Raw genomic sequence first — 18948 nt, 5'->3', positions numbered from 1 at the left:
GTGTGTGTGTGAGAGAGAGAGAGAGAGAGAGAGAGAGAGAGAGAGAGAGAGAGAATTTGTATCCACACTAGCAAAGGTAGAAAGTGCTCAAGAGCTAGTGTGATTTTCTGATGTTTTTAATGTGTCTATTTGCAACAGATCACTCAGTGTGAAACATAGTAGGGTGAAATAACTCCCCTTGCTATGACACCACTCTCAATATAAACATTACTGTTTCATATTTCTTCCTTCTTTTACATATTTGGTACATAAACCAGTGTATATGCAATGCATAAATTCTTTTTCAAGCTGTGTTTGTCTAAATTTTACTACTCTGAGCACATTTTACATGTGCCTGATAATATCAGTATAAGTATTTCATGTAAAACATGCTCTTTGAGGAATTATTAAAAAATGAAAACCCATGAAAGCCATATCCACTTAAAAATATCAAACCCCCAGTCATGATTTGTTTCATGTTTAAGATACCTTATTTGAAAGTTCTCATTTTTTTCTGTGTTTTCCTTTTTCCGTTCTTCTTTGTACCTTGCATGATTCAAGAACTATCTTTATTCAAAATTATTGCAGTAAGAATTAGAGGTATTAGAAACTTGAAATGTAATCTTTTCAAAAATCAACTGTTATTATTTTGTGGTGTTAATTTTTCTGTAAGCAAACATATGATTTTTACTATGAAAAGTTTTTAACCAGTGAAATATTTCAAACATAAAATTAGAATTTCTAGAGATTTATTGGTGGGATTTGCTTGTAAATAGGAAGAAAACAATAAAATTCTGTCCAGAAAATACCAATTGATACTAACACCAATTTAAAGATTGATACTCAATAGTGGACTGATAAGGTAAGGAATGAGGAGGTGCTCCACGGAATTGTCAAAGAAAGGAGCATATGGAAAACACTGAGAAGAAGAACTGTCAGGATGATAGGATATGAGTTAAAACATCACAGAATAACTTCCATGGTTCTAGAGTGAGCTGTAAAGAGTAAAAACTGTAGATGAAAATGTGGTTTAGAATACATCTAACAAATAACTGAGGACCTTAGATGCAAGAGCTACTCTGAGATGCAGAGCACAGGATTCAAGGCAGGTTGTGTCAAACCAGTAACAACATTGCTGTCTCAAAAAAAAGTCAATAGTTACATGGAATAACTTTACTGCCAAATGTGTATAAGTATTATCTATCATTTCTGTCTTTTATGTTATTATTGAAAATATAATAGCTCTGTATTTTTACATTTTGAAAACTCTTTCTATGTGTGTCCATAATAGGCACTATGAAAAATTCTATGGAGAGTCTGCGTTCAGTATTTGCTAAGTAAGTTTCATAAATTTATAGTCAGGACTGAGCCATGGTAGTGTACAGTCAAATGTATAGAGTCCAATGTTCAGCATTCTATGATGAATGTTCCACAAGGGTCAGCACTAAGGCACAATCATTTACGATAAGTTGTATAAAGTCCATGTTTTGCATTCACTGAGCAAGCTTCCTGCAATTGTCTGCTACTTCTTGAAGACTTTGTAAATCACTGACCAATTTTGTGATAATGATAGAATTTCTTATTTGAAAGGAATTTTTTCTGTGATAACAAATGTGCTCTACTTGAAAATTAACTTCGATAGTGTCAACTTGATTATAATAGTTTAAGCACCAAGCAGTTCAGACACCGAGCCAACAGAATGCCCATGCCCCTTTAGTGGTAGCAACTCTGTAGCAGTTGTATGATACACAGTAATTTAGCTTAGTTTCTTCCCCCCCTCCATACACTTCTGTGAAGAAGTGAACTATACTTATGAATTTGACAGTTTAGAATAGTGTTTACCAAATTACTCAAAGTTTTTATTTTTGTGTAAATCTTAGTGTAAATCGTTGTGTGAGGCAGCTTTCTCATATAATTTTTCCATCACCAGAAGTGCCACATCACACAATTATAACTCAGTTTGAATCAGGTGACCATTGACTACAGGGCTCCAACAGTCAGTGCAGCAGCAGATGCTGGGACACCCCTATAACAGCAGCAGTTGTAGCTATTGTCTGATGCACAGTAATTCAGATTCTGCTCCCTCCCTCCCCCTCCTCTGCCCTCCTTCCATGTACTCCTGTGAAGAAGTGAGCTATACCTGTGTATTTTACTGTGTAGACTAGTGTTTATCACATTACTCTAAGCTTTTGTTTCTACAAAAATCTTAGTGCATATCCTTGTGTCAGGTGGCTTCCTTATGTAATTTTCTGCTGCCAGAAGTGCCATGTGACATGAATAAGTTTAACTCTCATGTTAGTACACAGTGTTTAGTTTAGACCAGTGCACTGGAGTTCGCATATTTATTTCCTGCAGTAGCTATTTTGTGAACAGAGTTCATAGTAAAAAGTAACTGTTGGTACATCCATTACCAGTAGAGAAATTTATTTCTTTTAACAGCTTGTGGCCTCAGTCTGTAGTGAGAACTCTGCAAAGCAGATTTTAGTGTTTATTATTCCTGTTATAATTTGCATACATTTGAACCTCAATAGCATGATAGACAGGTAATTCTCTCTTTTTGTGGGTCTGTTAGTGCTTTCTAAGTTACACCTGACAGCTTTGTTTGTATTTTTTGACATCTAATATAAATTTTTTTTACACAGTATGGTATGGCTAGGGACTGTGCTTGTTGTGAGCAGGCATAAGGAGATTTGGCTGCTGTCTGCAAAATGCTGGAAGCTGCATTGATCTCATTGACAGGCTTCTGGCTACTGCCAAAAACTGTGGCAACATCAGGGCGCAAGTGATGAGACCTGTAGCACCTTTGAGGCCATTGGAATCCTCAGATGACCTGGTTGTTACTGCACCTTCTGATATGCAACATCTGACTGGCCTGTCCCCTCTTGAGACTGTGTAGCCAACAGTGGAGGGTTTGCAAGTCACTGGGTAGAAGAAGAACAACAAAGCTGGCTCCTTATACCCTAGCAGCAGATATGAGGTGCTACCCAGTGTTGATAATACTCCTGAGTTAGCATGGGATGTGTCTCCTGTTGGGCTAGTGGCCGATTTTCCTGGCCATTCTGGATATTTGCACAGGGCAGGTGTGCTAGTCATCGGGAGCTCCAATCTTAGGCAGGCAGTGGAGCCCCTCAGGGAAATAACATGGAAGCCAGGAAAGAATGCCGTGTCTGGTCAGTATGTTTGATGAGGAGTCTTGTTCATGATGTGGATGAGGCCCTGTGGCTATTGGGCTCACTGGGTGCAACCAGCTGCAAATAGTGGTACATGTCAAGCTGAATGATGCCTGTTGCTCGTGTTCTGCACCATCCTTGACTCATTTCACTGGATGGCTGACTTTCAGTAGGCAACTAGCACTGCAAGCAGGGTGCAGGCTAAGCTGGCTCTCTGTAGCATTGTACCTATGGCCAATCATGGTCCTCTGGTTTGGAGCAGAGTGGAAGGTCTAAACCAGAGGCTCAGAGAACTCTACAATGGTATCAGATGAATCAGATGTGAATTTGTCATTCTCCACTATTGGATACAGAATTTTAGGGTTCCTGTAACAGGTCAGATTTGCACTGCACATAGATTCTAGGGCAGGGGCACCAAAATGGAAAATGACAGAGAGAAGGTTAAAATGCTGAATTCAGTGTTCCGAAATTGTTTCACCCCAGAATACTGTACTATGGTCCCTCCTTTCAGTCAGCATATGAACATCAAAATGGCAGAAGTTGAGATAAAAGAACTTGGTCCCCTTCTAACAGCAGTGTATTGTAGTTCATTCAATCAACAAAGGGTACCTAATGGCTGGAAAAAAAGTGCAGGTCATTCCCATTTTCAAGAAAAGCCATAAGACAGATATACATAATTATAGGCTTGTATCATTGATGTCAGTTTGTTGCAGGAATTATGGAACATCATGAGGTTTGGGAATGAAAATTTCCTCCATAAAAATCAACATGGATTCTGCAAAAAGAGATCTTGAAAAACTCAGTTCACTCTGTTCATTCATGAGATCCATAGCACTACAGACACTGGACCTCAGGTTTATGTCATATTTGTGCACTTTGGGAAGTCATCTGACACTGTCCTGCACTGCTAGTAAGTGAAAAACGTATCAACTTAGCAAGTATCAGACAAGATTTATGATTGGGCTCAAGACTTCCTTGCAGACAGAAGTCAGTGTGTTGCTCTTAACACTTGAGCAGGTGGCCCCTTTTTCATAACACGCATGGGGGTGCAGCTACTTTTTACATATGTGAAGAATAGCTAGCGTTATGTTACCAAGATAAACATGTATGAGCAAAATCACAGTTTAATCTTGGTTTTATTAAACAACAATTAAATAAACCTTCATAACATCAGCTTAAGCACTGTTTAACTAAACAATAATAAAATAAACTTTCATTATATCATTCCATTACCACAGATAAGTGTTACCTTATGGTAATGACCAACTCAAAGCATTAAATAGTATAGTTGTATGAGATCCCAACAAACCACTTATTTCATTACAATATCTCATAGATAGTTGCCTCATTGTGGAAATGTGCTGCTAGCTCATAATCTGTGTCTGTTTCTTGCATGGATCATAATTTTTTCTCACTTAGCTCACTGTTTATTTTGTATTACTGCAACTCTTTTAGACATATGACAACACAATTTATCATTGTGGTAGCTGAAGCAGTAGTACAGGAATAGGTATAGTCATGCAGATGTAAAATAACAGTTAAATGGTACAAGAGAAAGTTATTTATGGTTGGTGCACTTTATACGCAGGTATGCTTTCTCAAGGGTTAACAGAACAAAATTGTCAGATGTAAAGGTAATTTTGGGAGTCCTCCAAGAAAGTGTGATAAGACTGTTACTATTTACATTGTCTGTAAATTATGTAACAGAAAGTGTGAGGAGCTCTTTAAAACTGTCTGCAGATGATGCGGGTGTCTATAAGGCAATAGCAATGCAAGAAGACACTGTCATTTTGCAGAATAGCCTACAGAGAATTGAGAAATGGTGCAGACTATGGAAGTTGACCCCAAATGTAAATAAATGTAACATATTGTGCATGCACAGGAACGAAATCTATTACTGCACAACTATACTATTGATGATAAATTGCTGGAAACAGTATCTAACATAAAATATTTAATATCAAACCACCTATGGCAACCTTATGTGGAAAAACGTTGTAGAAAAAAATAAAAGAAAAAGCAGATGCTAGACTTAGATTTATAGGAAGAATATTAAGGAAATGTAGCTCATGCACAAAGGAAGTGGCTTATAAGGCACTTGCTCGACCAATTCTTGAGTGTTGTTCATCAGGAATCTCTACCAGGTAGGAGTCATAAAAGGGATAGAGAAGATCCAATGAACAGCAGCACATTTTGTCATGGGATCATAGTCAGCATGAGTATATTACAGAGATGTTCAACAAATTCCAGTGACAGATGTTGCAAGAAAGGCATTATGCATCACAGAGAGTTTTACTGTTTAAATTTTGAGAGAGCACTTTCTGTTAACAGTCAACATATTACTTCTTCCCACATACGTCTCACAGAATGACCATGATGAGAAAATTCCAGAAATTAGGGCTAATACAGAGGCTTACTGACAATCATTCTTTCCACATGCCATTTGGGAGCAGAACAGGGCAGGTGGGATAAGTTACTGGTACTGGAAGTACTCTCTGCCACACATTGTTAGGTAGCTTGCAGACTATTATGTAGATCTACTGGACACTAAAAGAATATGATGATTGAGGCAAGAGCAGTCAGTAACGTTTCCAGTGGCAAGTGAGTGTTTGCAGTTCTCCATTTTTTTTTGCTATTTTCATCCTGAAATTTCATTAGTAGCATAATTTTTTAAATCTGTGAGTATTAATTGTTCCCTATTTACCTCTGACCAACTCTAAAAGAATGTAGATGGTAAATGATTGCTCATACAAAAACTGAAGGACAGTAAAAAATAACTTACATACATTTATGTTGTCTCAATTTGTCATTACATTTCACTGGTTCTGTACAGATTATGGAGTTGCAGTCTGAAGGAAAGCTACAGCCAAACTCCAAGTTTAGTGCCACTGTTGCCTGTCCCCATTGTGTAACATTGGCTACTGGAGGCAGTGGAAGAGGTCTTCCATCTAACCGTATGTCATCCAAGCAACCTATTACAAAAGCATCAATTTTATTTACATCATTTTAAATTAATTACATGACAATAATGATCCATTATTTACTATTAACTGAAGTTATATTAAGAATAAAAAATGCTGAATGCAGGGAGGAAGAAATAGGTATGGAAATGATGGTAGTGTTAAGCTCTGAAGCCACAACTGAGGAGAAAAAGGAAGAGGGAGAAAAAATGTATTGTCACACATATTATGCACTTATATCTAAAAACAAAGATGATGTGACTTACCAAATGAAAGTGCTGGCAGGTCGACAGACACACAAACAAACACAAACATACACACAAAATTCAAGCTTTCACAACAAACTGTTGCCTCATCAGGAAAGAGGGAAGGAGAGGGAAAGACGAAAGGATGTGGGTTTTAAGGGCGAGGGTAAGGAGTCATTCCAATCCCGGGAGTGGAAAGACTTACCTTAGGGGGAAAAAAGGACGGGTATACACTCGCACACACACACATATCCATCCACACATATACAGACACAAGCAGACATATTTAAAGACAAAGAGTTTGGGCTCTTTGTCTTTAAATATGTCTGCTTGTGTCTGTATATGTGTGGATGGATATGTGTGTGTGTGTGCGAGTGTATACCCGTCCTTTTTTCCCCCTAAGGTAAGTCTTTCCGCTCCCGGGATTGGAATGACTCCTTACCCTCTCCCTTAAAACCCACATCCTTTCGTCTTTCCCTCTCCTTCCCTCTTTCCTGATGAGGCAACAGTTTGTTGTGAAAGCTTGAATTTTGTGTGTATGTATGTGTTTGTTTGTGTGTCTGTCGACCTGCCAGCACTTTCATTTGGTAAGTCACATCATCTTTGTTTTTAGATATATTTTTCCTACGTGGAATGTTTCCCTCTATTATAACCGTATTATGCACTTAGTCCCAGAAATATATACTAACGTTTGAAAATTTCAAAAGAAACTCAGTGTGTAAAGTTCTGTGTTGTACAAATGAATACCACAAATGAATGGAACCTGCTCTCTGATTAAAAAAGTGCAGAGCATTTTACTCCAAGTATATCTTAATTTTCTGATGAAACATAAATGCTAGTTTTTTCAGAATACATTCACCCTCTGCTGTTTCCAGTACATTCTTTGGTGTAATTCAGCAAGGATTAATAAGCACCAACTTTTTGAAAAACTGATACAAAAACAAAAGCTAATGAAAAGCTAAGGAACATACAAGACTCACATTTTGTTCTTTTTAAGCAACAAATTTACTCTTTGTGGGTATTATTGGTAAATGATAAAAAAATAAGTTTGGATGGAGAATGAGGTAGGCCACTATAACATCAGATGAAAAAATTTGTACAAATTTTACTGTCTTGCCATTAGTTTAGAATATACATTGGTTCTGCTGTAAAATAAAGCAAAAATGTCATCTTCATGAAGACTGGTTTGCACCATGGTGCTTTACTAGGCATACTCCTTGTGGTACATGCTGTTGCATTTCTCCAACCTTCGAAATGTCTTAGTCAGCCAGTTATAGGGGGCTTACTGTTTAATGTGAGCTCTAAACCATGGTGTCACACAGTGTTTTTCACATTAACAAACATTTCCAGAGGGGTACTAAGTGATAATAGACAGATAAAAATCACATAATTGGAATAGGATCAAATACGACATATTCAGATACATTGCCTGCCACTTTAACACTGCATCACAGATCTTGGATTAATATGATCCCCACATATCTCAGGCAAGCAAGGAGAATGGTATCAATTAGTTGGGAAGAGAATTTATTTAAAACATTTTCATATATTTCTGAGCAATTACGAGTAATTATTAAGAATTTATATATCCAATAAACAATAGGTGAATATTAGATACAGCTCAATGCATGAAATATCTGCATCCAAGTGGTACTAATGTCTCATCCATTTGTTGTTCAGTATTATATTGGTAAATAATCAAATAAAACTTTAAATGAGCTACATGTGCCCTCTCTGGCTTTGTATTTTTCCTTAAGTTGACTGTAGTTGCATATTGAATTACAGTTTTGCAATCACGCTACATTTATTGGTAATTTCTCTCATTCTGGGTCATCTTCTATCTCTACATTATCTTAATAGTCTCCACAAATGCTCCCTCTTCCCACTCTTATCTTTCAGCATGTTAAATGCTTCTACCCTCAGTTGGTCTTGTGAAAACTGTCCCTACAGACATATTTTCATCCTCTCTCCTATTTTTTGTCCCTCGCTACACTTCTCACCTCTCCCAGTAACATATATCTTCTGCATTCACTCCATACAGTCAGTCTGAGGCAATTTCTCATTGCAGTTAACCCATAATTTATACACTGCCTGACAAAATAAATGAAGCACCCAGAAGGGGAGGGGTAACCGAAATGAAACTTCAGCGGTTGAGAGGATATGTGATGTTATTTCATTGTTCAAGGCAATATGATCAGTGCTCAGTGATCTTGGGTCTGGTTGAGAGTCTTGCTCAGATAAGCGACCACTTCTGAAAAGTGTGCGGCTGCTCCCGGCGGAGGTTCGACTCCTCCCTCGGGCGTGGGTGTGTGTGTTTGTGCTTAGGATAATTTAGGTTACGTAGTGTGTAAGCTTAGGGACTGATGACCTTAGCAGTTAAGTCCCATAAGATTTCACACACATTTGAACATTTTTTTTTGAAAAGTGGGAAGTCTGGGTTTGAAACCTGGTCCTGCACAAATTTTCATTGTTGTCATTCCATTATACTATTGATGGTGGTTCATATATGGCAGTAGTCACTACAGAGCCCTTTCCTTCAGTCATGCATGCATGAGCATAAGTGCAACATGGCAGCCAGTGCAAAAGTATGTCCTGCATCTCCTCGGAAAACTGTAAATATTGCCAGTAAAAAGTAATCGTGTGCAAATTGTAAGAACGAAACTAAAAAAGTGTTGCAAGAAGAAAACAGTGTTATGAAGATTAAAATCAAGGATTGAGAAGCACAAATGCCTCATAATGAGCAAAATGTAATGAAAAACCGTAACAATGTTTCGTGTGAAAACTTGCGATCCGTTAGGCCTCAAACAACTCTACAAAAACAACTCTACAAAAGGAAATAAAGTTCTTGTTTTAAGCAACAGTCATGGCAGAAACTGTGGGAGTATACTACAAGACAAATTAGGCAAAAAATTCAGTGTGCAAAGTATTATAAAACCTGGGGCACCAATTAAGGAAGTTGTGAAAAACGCAGACAAATGAACTGATAACTTCTCCGTCGACAATACTTTAATCATTATTGGTGGCACAAATGACACTGATAAATCTCTGGAAGAATTGCAGAGGAACATGAAAGATTCTTTGGAATACATACTTAAAGTCACGCAAAAACAAATGTAATAATTCATCCAATACTGCTTAGACATGACGCACAAGGTCTAAATGGAAAAATCAAAGCTGCAAACTGCATTATGTTAGAAAAAATCAACACTGCCACAGACATGTGTATGAAGAGATTATCTGTGAATTTTGAAATCAAATGCCTGAAAAACAAAAAGAAAATGAATAAACAACTCATGGTATACATCTAAACAAACAAGCAAAGATTCACATTTGTAATAGGATTGCTTCTTTCGTACAAATGGCGAAAACTGAAAAACCAAGTATCAGTACAGGAAAAAGTATATGCAAATGGACAATCAGATAGAAAGTGTCAGTCTAGAAGTGAAAGTGCTACCCACGAAAAAACAGACAGTTATGGACCATTTCATAACAAAAGATAAGTGCAATGAAAGTCATAACAACACACTTACTAGGTCGAATTTCAAGCCATCAAATGCAGCAACAAGGCAGTCGTTAATGGAGAGACGGGTGAAAAAGGACAGAAAAAAGTGAAAATTGGGAACATATCGATAGAAGAAAGGCAGGAATCCACAAACGGTGAACCAGCAAGCTACACGGCAAACACCATGAATACCATCCCTGGAAAACATGAGGATTTTTTACCATTAAGTGCACTAGCTCAAATAGCAAGGTAAGTGGTCAAGCAAGAAATGATTCCCTCCCTGTCCCTAATTTTAAATTACCATTAAAATGTTCAGTCACTCCCGAATAAACTAAATGAAATAGAAATAATATTAACTGATCTAAATGATATTTCTGTACTATGCTTTACAGAACACTGGCTCAAACAAGATATGTTAGAGCAAACATACCTTCCTCAGTTCAAACTTGCAAGCATGTTTTGTAGGAAAATATCGAGTCCTGGGGGTACTTGTATATATGCTAAAGAAAATATTGAATTCAATAGTGTAAGTAAATACCATAAACTGGCCTGTGAAAAAGATATAGAACTGTCTATTGCTGAACTACCAAGGCAAAATACAGTTATTATTTGTGTATACAGGTCACCAGATGGAGAAAAAAGTGTTTCACAATCACATGGAGGAACTCTTGGAAGAAATTCACTCTCCCAAGAAAAATATAATTATATGTGGTGACTTTAATATTGATTTCTCGAAAGCCAATAAATTCAGAGATTACATTATAAATTTACTACAATCATTCAACATCAGTCCAATGGTAACTGAACCAACTTGAGAAACACCTACCTCTGCATCTATTATTGATCAGATCTTGATAAATACGTGCAAATATGCCTATAACACACAAGTTGTAAACATGAATTTTAGTGATCACTATGCTCAAATTCTTGCAATGAATGTTTCAGGACACCAAATTCCCAGTCAAATACAACACAGTGTAAGGAATTTCAGTATAAAAGATGTGGAGTATTTTTGTTCTCTCCTAGAGGGTGAGAGTTGGAAAGATGTATATGACTGTAGTGAGACCAATGAGAAATATGATAAGTTTATGGCAACATTCAAACATTCTTTTGAAATGGCTTTTCCCAAGAAAACAACAATGCTGACCTCTACTCAAAAATTAAACTAGTGGATTAAAAAAGGGATAAGGATATCATGTCAAAATAAAAGGAGATTGTATGAGTACTCCAAGCATAATACCAGTCCTGACTTTATTGTGTGGCATCGATAGTCCTTATCAACCACAAAACTTTATATCTATGAACTCTAAGTGCTCTGTTGAGCCTCCATCTTAACTTTAGTCAGTTATTTGTTATACTTCATTCTGTATGGATGCAGTGTTAAGTGTAAATATATATGAGCTATGATATATATATTTTCTATATCCCGATTACCAATCCCGTTCCCATAGTGGTGACCTCGCAGTTTGTTCATGTTTTTCGTCTTCCACACTGCTTTTTATGCAACAGGTTATATGCACTATGCAATGACCATGCCAAACAATGCCTTGTTCGAAGATGTGGAAGCACAACTCAGCTCACCGAGTTTCGTCGTTTCTTTGCCAATGGCATATTCATCATTTACGCACAGTGACTGACAGTGCTAACCTCATTAGTTTTCAATGGTCAACAACTACGCCGTTAGAGTGAACAATGGACTCAGGCTTCGCGTCACCAAATTATGCCCATCCGACAGTGAAATGTGAACTGAACAATATTTCCAATTGTGTCTCTTCAAATCGTGTGTTTCAAGAACAATGTGATCTCCATTCAAACACATGTTTAGTCACCCACCGGTGTGCTACATCAGTTACTGCTGGGCCGTGACCAATGCCACCATTACTACAAACCATGTCGGATCCATTCCACGCATGTGCTGTTCCAGTTGTGTCTAATTTACATGCACAATTCAGTGTTTCGCATAACGTGGACCCCTTACCCAACCTCAGTGGCCCGCCACATGCACTTAAGGTGTGTTATGCATCACATAGTTTCCACGCAGGTGGCTTTCTGAACCTTACACCCCCCCCCCCCCCCCCCCCCCCCCACTTGCGAGGGTCTCTGTATCCAGTCGCTCAACTGCCTGCCACTTCCACAGCACTGCCTGTGTCTTCCGTGCCAGTCTCTCACCCTGTTCCGTTCCGGAAGCGGGTCGTACTCATCCAGCACTCGTCACTCATGGTCCAGTTTCGGGGCCCCCTCGTGTGCTGTCCATCCACCCATTTCCACAGTGCTGTCTGTGCCTGCCGTGACATGTTTTCATGACACACAGTCAACTATACCAGCTGCTGCTACTACAGATTCGCTCACCTGGTTTAAATCTGGGCCTATTGCGGCGGCCTCTGACTTAATCTCATTTCAGCTGCTACCCCAGGAGATGCCGAATCCACCATTGCCACCCCCTCCTGGCTGCCTGCCAAAGCTATCACACTTATACAAGGACAACCCATCATCATGGTTCATGCTCATCGAGCATCTGTTTGAGTTACATCATGTGTCTGATGACAACTCAAAGTTTCTCTGCCTCGCCACACACCTCTACGACCACTCGAATTTGATTTGTGACCTGCTCCTTTCGCCGCCAGCTGCATCAAAATTTGAATTTGCAAAGAAGACTATAATGGAACGACTTGCCTGCTCGTCACAAGAGTTAATAATCAAGATTCTATATGAAGAGCACCTGGGAGTACACACACCCTCACAACTCTGGCACTGCCTTTGATTGCTCGTGAACGAGCATACTATGTCTGATGCCACGCTATGGGCTGTGCGGTCTGTCAAACTACCTACTGATCTACAGATCCATCTGTTACCACACTCATTCGAGTCCATCGGCTCCCCCTGCACATCACTGACCAGTTGTATTCACTGCTGCGGCAACATCAGCCAGTTCATTCCACACTGTTCATCAAAACAGCCACCCCCACATACCGACCTACAGCCTGCAGAGGTAGGGCTCGCTCTGCCGTCATCTCGTCTACTTCTTCTGGCAGCGTCAGCTCACTCTCTCCACTGTCCGAGCACTCCACGATTGCTCACACACCTTACGTACCAGTCTATTTACCGGAACAAATCAACGAGGACAAGCCGTCCTCGCTGTCGCAGTCTCCACCTCCTCACCCTGCTCACTCTTTCTGCTGGTACCACAAAGTGTTCGGCAATGACGCCAAGAAGTGCAGGTTGCCATACCAATACCCAAATGCTGACCGCAGGAACTAAGAGTTGCCGAGTCCTGTGGGGAACCTAACAGGCAGCCTCTTACATTACACTCTGTTCACTTGTCTGCCCGGCCGAGTGGTCATCTCTATGTGACTGACATTGCATCAGGTCTAGCTTTTCTGGTCGACACTGGTGCTGACGTGTAGATCATACCTACTTTGATGGCTCCACCTGCTTCTTCACAGACGAAGTTACTTCTATGAGCTGTCAATGCATCGATGTTACCTACCTCAGGCTCAGTAAACGTTATGGTGACACCATCTCCTTCTCTACGTTTTCCGTGGATTCTCTACATTGTCGACATCGATGAAGCGGTTCTCGGTATGGATTTTTGGTCTCATTACGAAGTATCTCTGAACATCATACGGGGTTCAGTGCTCCACCATCCTACGAACACTCACATACTGTGCACCCGCACCTATGTCCAACGTTCTGTTTCCACCGCAACATATGAGTATGATATTGTACGCAAGTGCTCCTCCCTTGCGGGTAACATTGTGACCTGCGTTACTGACCTACTGTCAGAATACAACTTGGCAATGCAGCTCCACCAGGACAATGAGAAGCTGAAACAATGCTTCACATCCACTTACAGCGAGCTCGTCGCGACTTGTACCTCACTTCTGGAACTGCAGTCCACGGTGCCACCACCTAAACAAGATTGCTCGGCCGAGCCTAGCTCAAACTCTCACCAGATTAGTCCACAAACTTTACTTGCATGTGATGTTCCAACTCCCGGTCATGCTCGCCCCTTCCAGTGCCGTGTGTTTCAAACAGTGCCCGCCACTCAGACAGCTACTGCGCATGTTGATAAACATTCCCCCTCTCTCACTCACCAGCCACATGACACAGTGGCCATTGTGGCCCCACGTGCGATGCCAGCACTAATCTCGCCTGCGCCTGTTGTCCAGTGCAAGGTTAACAGCGGACAGTCGCCACCCATTCCCTTTCACTCGGCGCTGCACGTGCACTCACCCCCTCCACACAAGCGCACGTGAGAGACAAGTGAATTTCGTGCTACCTTTCCCCTACTCATCCACAGACTCGGCGCCAGGACGTTAACCAATCTCAAGTGCAGTTCTCAGTTTCTCACGTCACTAATGGAATGACACACATGATAGTTACCACTGCTGGCCCTCCTATTAGGCATAAGGTCCGACGCCTCAACACTATCAAGTTGCGCGTGGCCCGGCAGCAGATTAATGATCTTTTGGCGGCAGGTGTTCTGCAACCTTCAGACAGCAACTGGTCTTCACCAATCCACCTCGTCTCCAAGCAAGACGGATTGAATGTGCGGTGATTACAGACACTTACCATATTTACTCGAATCTAAGCCACACTTTTTTTCCGGTTTTTGTAATCTAAAAAACCGCCTGCAGCTTAGAATCGAGTGCAAAGTAAGGGGAAGTTCTGAGAAATGTTGGTAGGTGCCACTACAACTAAGTTCTGTCGTCGAATATATGTAGCGCTACACAAAGATAAATACTGGTGCCAAAACCTCTGCGTCAGTAAATAAATTAAAAAAAAAAGGTGGAAGATAAGTTTTTTTCTTGCTCCGAGTTTTGACCACTGCATTTTCATACATTATCCAACGAAGTAAATACAAATTCCGTATTGTTCATCTTCGAATGTAGCAGCATTTCAATGTACTATGAAAATCCGACTGGCAAGACTGTTTGGGATGTTTGTCAGAACTCTACGTTCTGAATTTTTTCGTACCTGTGAGAAGAGATGGTTGCTAATAGGAACTTTTATGTATTGTGAATCACATGCAGTATTCTCTTCACCGTAAGAATAATACGAATATAAACATTTTGCCATGTATTGTTTCGTGTTTGTTGCTATCTCATTTAAATCCTGTCTGCCTAATAAACTACGAAACTTGGGTGAGACAACAGCAAACGAGGAAGAATATACCTATCATGTCATGTTTATAATCGTATTATTCTTATGCCTAATAGTGGTACAGTCAGAAATGAAGCACGGCAATTGACTAGATTTCTAAATCTAAGATGACCCTAATTGCTGTGCAGAATATAATCTACTAAAGAGGCGTCTGCAAAGATGTTCAAACAGAGAAAAATGTTCACTAAACTCTCATTCAGAACATCTTCTATCATACCCAGTCTATTATTTGGTTATTGTTGATCACTATTGAAGAAAGCAGCAGTGTAAGTAACAACAAATAGCAGTCTCTTGCCATTGTTTCACTAATGAGATGATTCCTCTCTTTTGTTTTTTAATTGTAAGCGGCAGTAGCGTGCACAAAAGCAAGCCATGCCACGAGCGGTGGCAGGTCGTAAACACACATTATCAGAATGCGACAAACAATACATGACACAGTACAGTAATGCATTTTCAGCTTAGAGTGACATAAACTCCTAAAACAAAGATAACAACACTTATCAGATCAAAGAAAAATAAGCAATCAATTCAAACCATACGAAGCACGTGAAAACGGAAGGGTACCCGTATAAATACGGACGGAGCGCCTGACACATAGCAATGGCTACCTGGTAAAGCTTAACTGCTAAGCTTACGACTCGAATGAAATTACTGTAGCTGTATCATCATTCATTCGACCTAAATTGTGTCTCATATTACAATGGACCAACTTTGTTTCGATTTGGAGGTGCGGCCTAAAACTTTTCTCTCCCCTTGAAATTTCGAGTCTCAAATTTCAGGTGCGGCTTAGATTCGGGAAATTTTTTTTTACTTGATTTCGAGTCTCATTTTTCAGGTGTGGCTTAGATTCGAGTGTGGCTTAGATTCGGTTAAGTATGGTAAATGCTTGTATCATCAAGGACAACTACCCAGTGCTGTACATCAATGACTTCACTCATATGTTACTGGGCACCACAATTTTCAGTGTTATTGACTGTAAACGTGCCTACCACCAGATTCCCGTAGCACTGGAAGACATTCCCAAGATGGCTATTATCACGCCGCTCAGTTTATTCCAATACCACTTCATGCTGTTCGGCCTAAAGAATGCGGCGCAAACGTGGCAACATTTCGTTGACTCTATCTTGTGACTGTTCCAGTTGTACTTTGCTTATCAGGATGACATTCTCGTTTTCAGCAGCTCAGTGGAGGAACATGAAAATTATTTGTCTATGGTGCTCCAGACCTCGAACTCCAACGGTGCCAAGGTCAACAAAGACAAGTTTCAGTTGCACCAGGTGTCAGTCTCCTTCCCAGGTTACACTGTCTCCCAAATCTCGTGTGCAGGCTATCACATCACTGCCGCCCCTGGCTACTTACAAAGAGCTATGCTGTTTTCTCGGCACCATCAATTACTATCATCGCCACCTGTCTTCCACTGCCGCTGTTCAGGCACCCCTGACGGTCGCGCTATCAGGCAAACAAACTTCTGGTATCAAACCCATCTCTTGGACTGCTCTGATGCTAGAGGCCTTCAAGGCACCGAAGACTTCTTTAGCTCATGCTGTGACACTTGCCCACTCTGACCCCTCGGCCGAGTTATTCATCACTACAGACGCCAGTGACATCATGGTGGGGGCAGTGTTGCAAGAACGCAAGGGCAACATGGTTTCTCTCCTTCATTTCTTCTCCAAGAAATTATCTATGAATCAGAGAAAATATTCTGCATTCAATAGAGAGCTCCTTGCTGTTTATGAGGCAATCAAACATTTCCGCCCTGATGTCGAGGGACGTTCAGTTTTCATCCTCACTGATCACTGGCAGAAGCATTCTGCAACCCACCTGAGGACCCGTCCCCTTGACGTTACTGCCACTTTGAGCTGGTTTCTCAATTCACAATGGATGTGTGTTACATCAAGGGCACAGATAACATCACTGTGGATTTCTTCTTGTGGATCAGTGCTGTTTCCCACATCATTGATCTTTCTGATCTGGCCTCCCTCCAAGCTTCTGATGAAGATTCTCAGACTCTCCTGCGAGACCCACAAACATCACTTGTTTTCACAAAGGCTAAATTTCCTGGCATTTCTGACGAGGTGTGGTGTGATTCTTAGACCAGCACCCTACATCCTTTGCTCCCAGTTGGGCTGCGCCAACAGGTTTTCGACGCCCTGCATAACCTAGCCCACCCAAGTGTTCGAGCCACCATACGTCTTGTGTCAGAATGTTTTGTTTGGAAGAATATCAAATGGGACTGTCGAACCTGGGCATGCAGCTGCGTCACTTGCCAGCGCAACGAGATCAGTCACCACACCTGCCCGCCACTGGGTAAGTTCGACATTCCCACAGGACGATTCCGTCACATACATATTGACCTGATCAGGCCTCTTCCTCTTTCGGAGGGCCATAGCTATCAACCGTTTGTCTCACTGGGTCGAGGCTGTCCCTCTCCCTAACATTACTGCCAAAATGATAGCCAAGGCTTTCACTGGCTCGTAGAATGTTCATTTCGGGTGCCCGACCCCTATCACCACTGATCAGGGTCGACAATTCGAATCCCCCCCTTTTCACCATACTCTGCAATATCTGCGGTATTAAAAATATCCACACTACTGCCTATCACCCACAAAGCAATGGGTTGGTGGAGAGATGGCACTGCACCCTCAGGACGGCTATTTAATGCCATGATTGTCTCTGGTGGGAAGCTCTCCTGTGGGTGCTACTTGGTCTATGCTCGACCTATAAACCTAACCTGCAGGGGACTATATCTGAATTTGTTTTCGGTGAGAATCCAGTCCCACCAGGGGAACTTATTCTTTCCCAGGTTAGCGAGGACGTCCCCCCCTCACCAGATTTCATTAGCCGGATGCGCAAGCATTTTCAACAAACACGTTTGCACCTGTCCATCAGTCACTCACCACCTGAGACTTATGTTCCCACCGCACTCTCTGACTGCTCACTCATCATGCTGCATGAAGATGCAGTTAGGCAGCCTCTTCAACCTCCTTATCTTGGCCTCTACAAGGTCCTGTGGCGTGGGGACATGACTTTTGATATCATGATTAAAGACTGCACACAGACAGTTTCTCTGCATCGCCTGAAACTGGCTTTCATCACCCTGATGGTCTCACACCGCCACGGTCGGACTCTGCAAATGATCCATACTTGATAGGGAATGAAGATGTGCTCCCATCAACCTCACCACACACCTCTTCTGCCGAAGACTGTTCTCCACCATTCGCTGGTTTCCTCGCCTTCTGTTTCACCCTGCGCAGGTTTCGCGCCCTCACCTCCAATGTTGGAGAGATACACACCTACTATCAGTTTGTCTTGCAGTGTGCTGCTGCACCAAGTGAACGATGTTTCTATAGTGACGTTCAATGACTGAGTGCTCATTCTTTTGGCAGATACCAAGGTTCTGCCATCAGACAGTCCCTTACACTTCAACATTGCACACAACCTCACTCTCCCACTCAAGTGTGACTGAGCGTCTCTACACACTTTCATTTCTATGGACAGCTCAATCCACTTAAGGGCCGCACACACCTCCACCATGCCGTCGACCACCCCGCCTGCTTACTCCTGGGCCAGCTGCCGTCTCATCTGGCCATCGTGGCTGACTGACTACAAAGCGGACCTGTCTCTCACTGCTCCATCTGCTCAACCCACCTCGTTTGAGATGGAAGGGCTTTTGGTGCACCTGATGTTGACGCCTGCACACCCTCACCCTTGGACATCTGTAGTACTCTGTACTGCAGGGGGGGGGGGGGGGGCTGTGTGGCATCGATAGTTCATATCGACCACGAAACTTAATATCTGTGAACTCTAAGTGCTCTGTCGAGCCTCCATCTTAGCTTTACTTTACTTAGTTCTTTGTTACACTTTGTTCTGTATGGACACAGTGTCAAGTGTAAATATATACGAGCTACGACATACATGGAAATTAAGTT

At 41.2% G+C, this 18948-nt stretch overlaps 1 protein-coding gene across 1 annotated transcript in view; it reads right to left on the bottom strand.

Annotated features, from left to right (window-relative positions):
* Positions 1 to 18948, bottom strand: part of LOC126195109 (neural-cadherin-like) — a 126102-nt gene that overhangs the window by 45306 nt on the left and 61848 nt on the right. The window contains exon 12 of the mRNA XM_049933578.1: positions 5932 to 6121. Within this exon, the coding sequence (XP_049789535.1) occupies positions 5932 to 6121 (190 nt within the window). The remainder of the gene's footprint in view (positions 1 to 5931; positions 6122 to 18948) is intronic.

The sequence above is a fragment of the Schistocerca nitens genome, chromosome 7 (genome assembly GCF_023898315.1).
Source record: "Schistocerca nitens isolate TAMUIC-IGC-003100 chromosome 7, iqSchNite1.1, whole genome shotgun sequence".
NCBI classification, from domain to species: domain Eukaryota; kingdom Metazoa; phylum Arthropoda; class Insecta; order Orthoptera; family Acrididae; genus Schistocerca; species Schistocerca nitens.
This window is presented reverse-complemented; position numbering and strand designations above follow the sequence as displayed.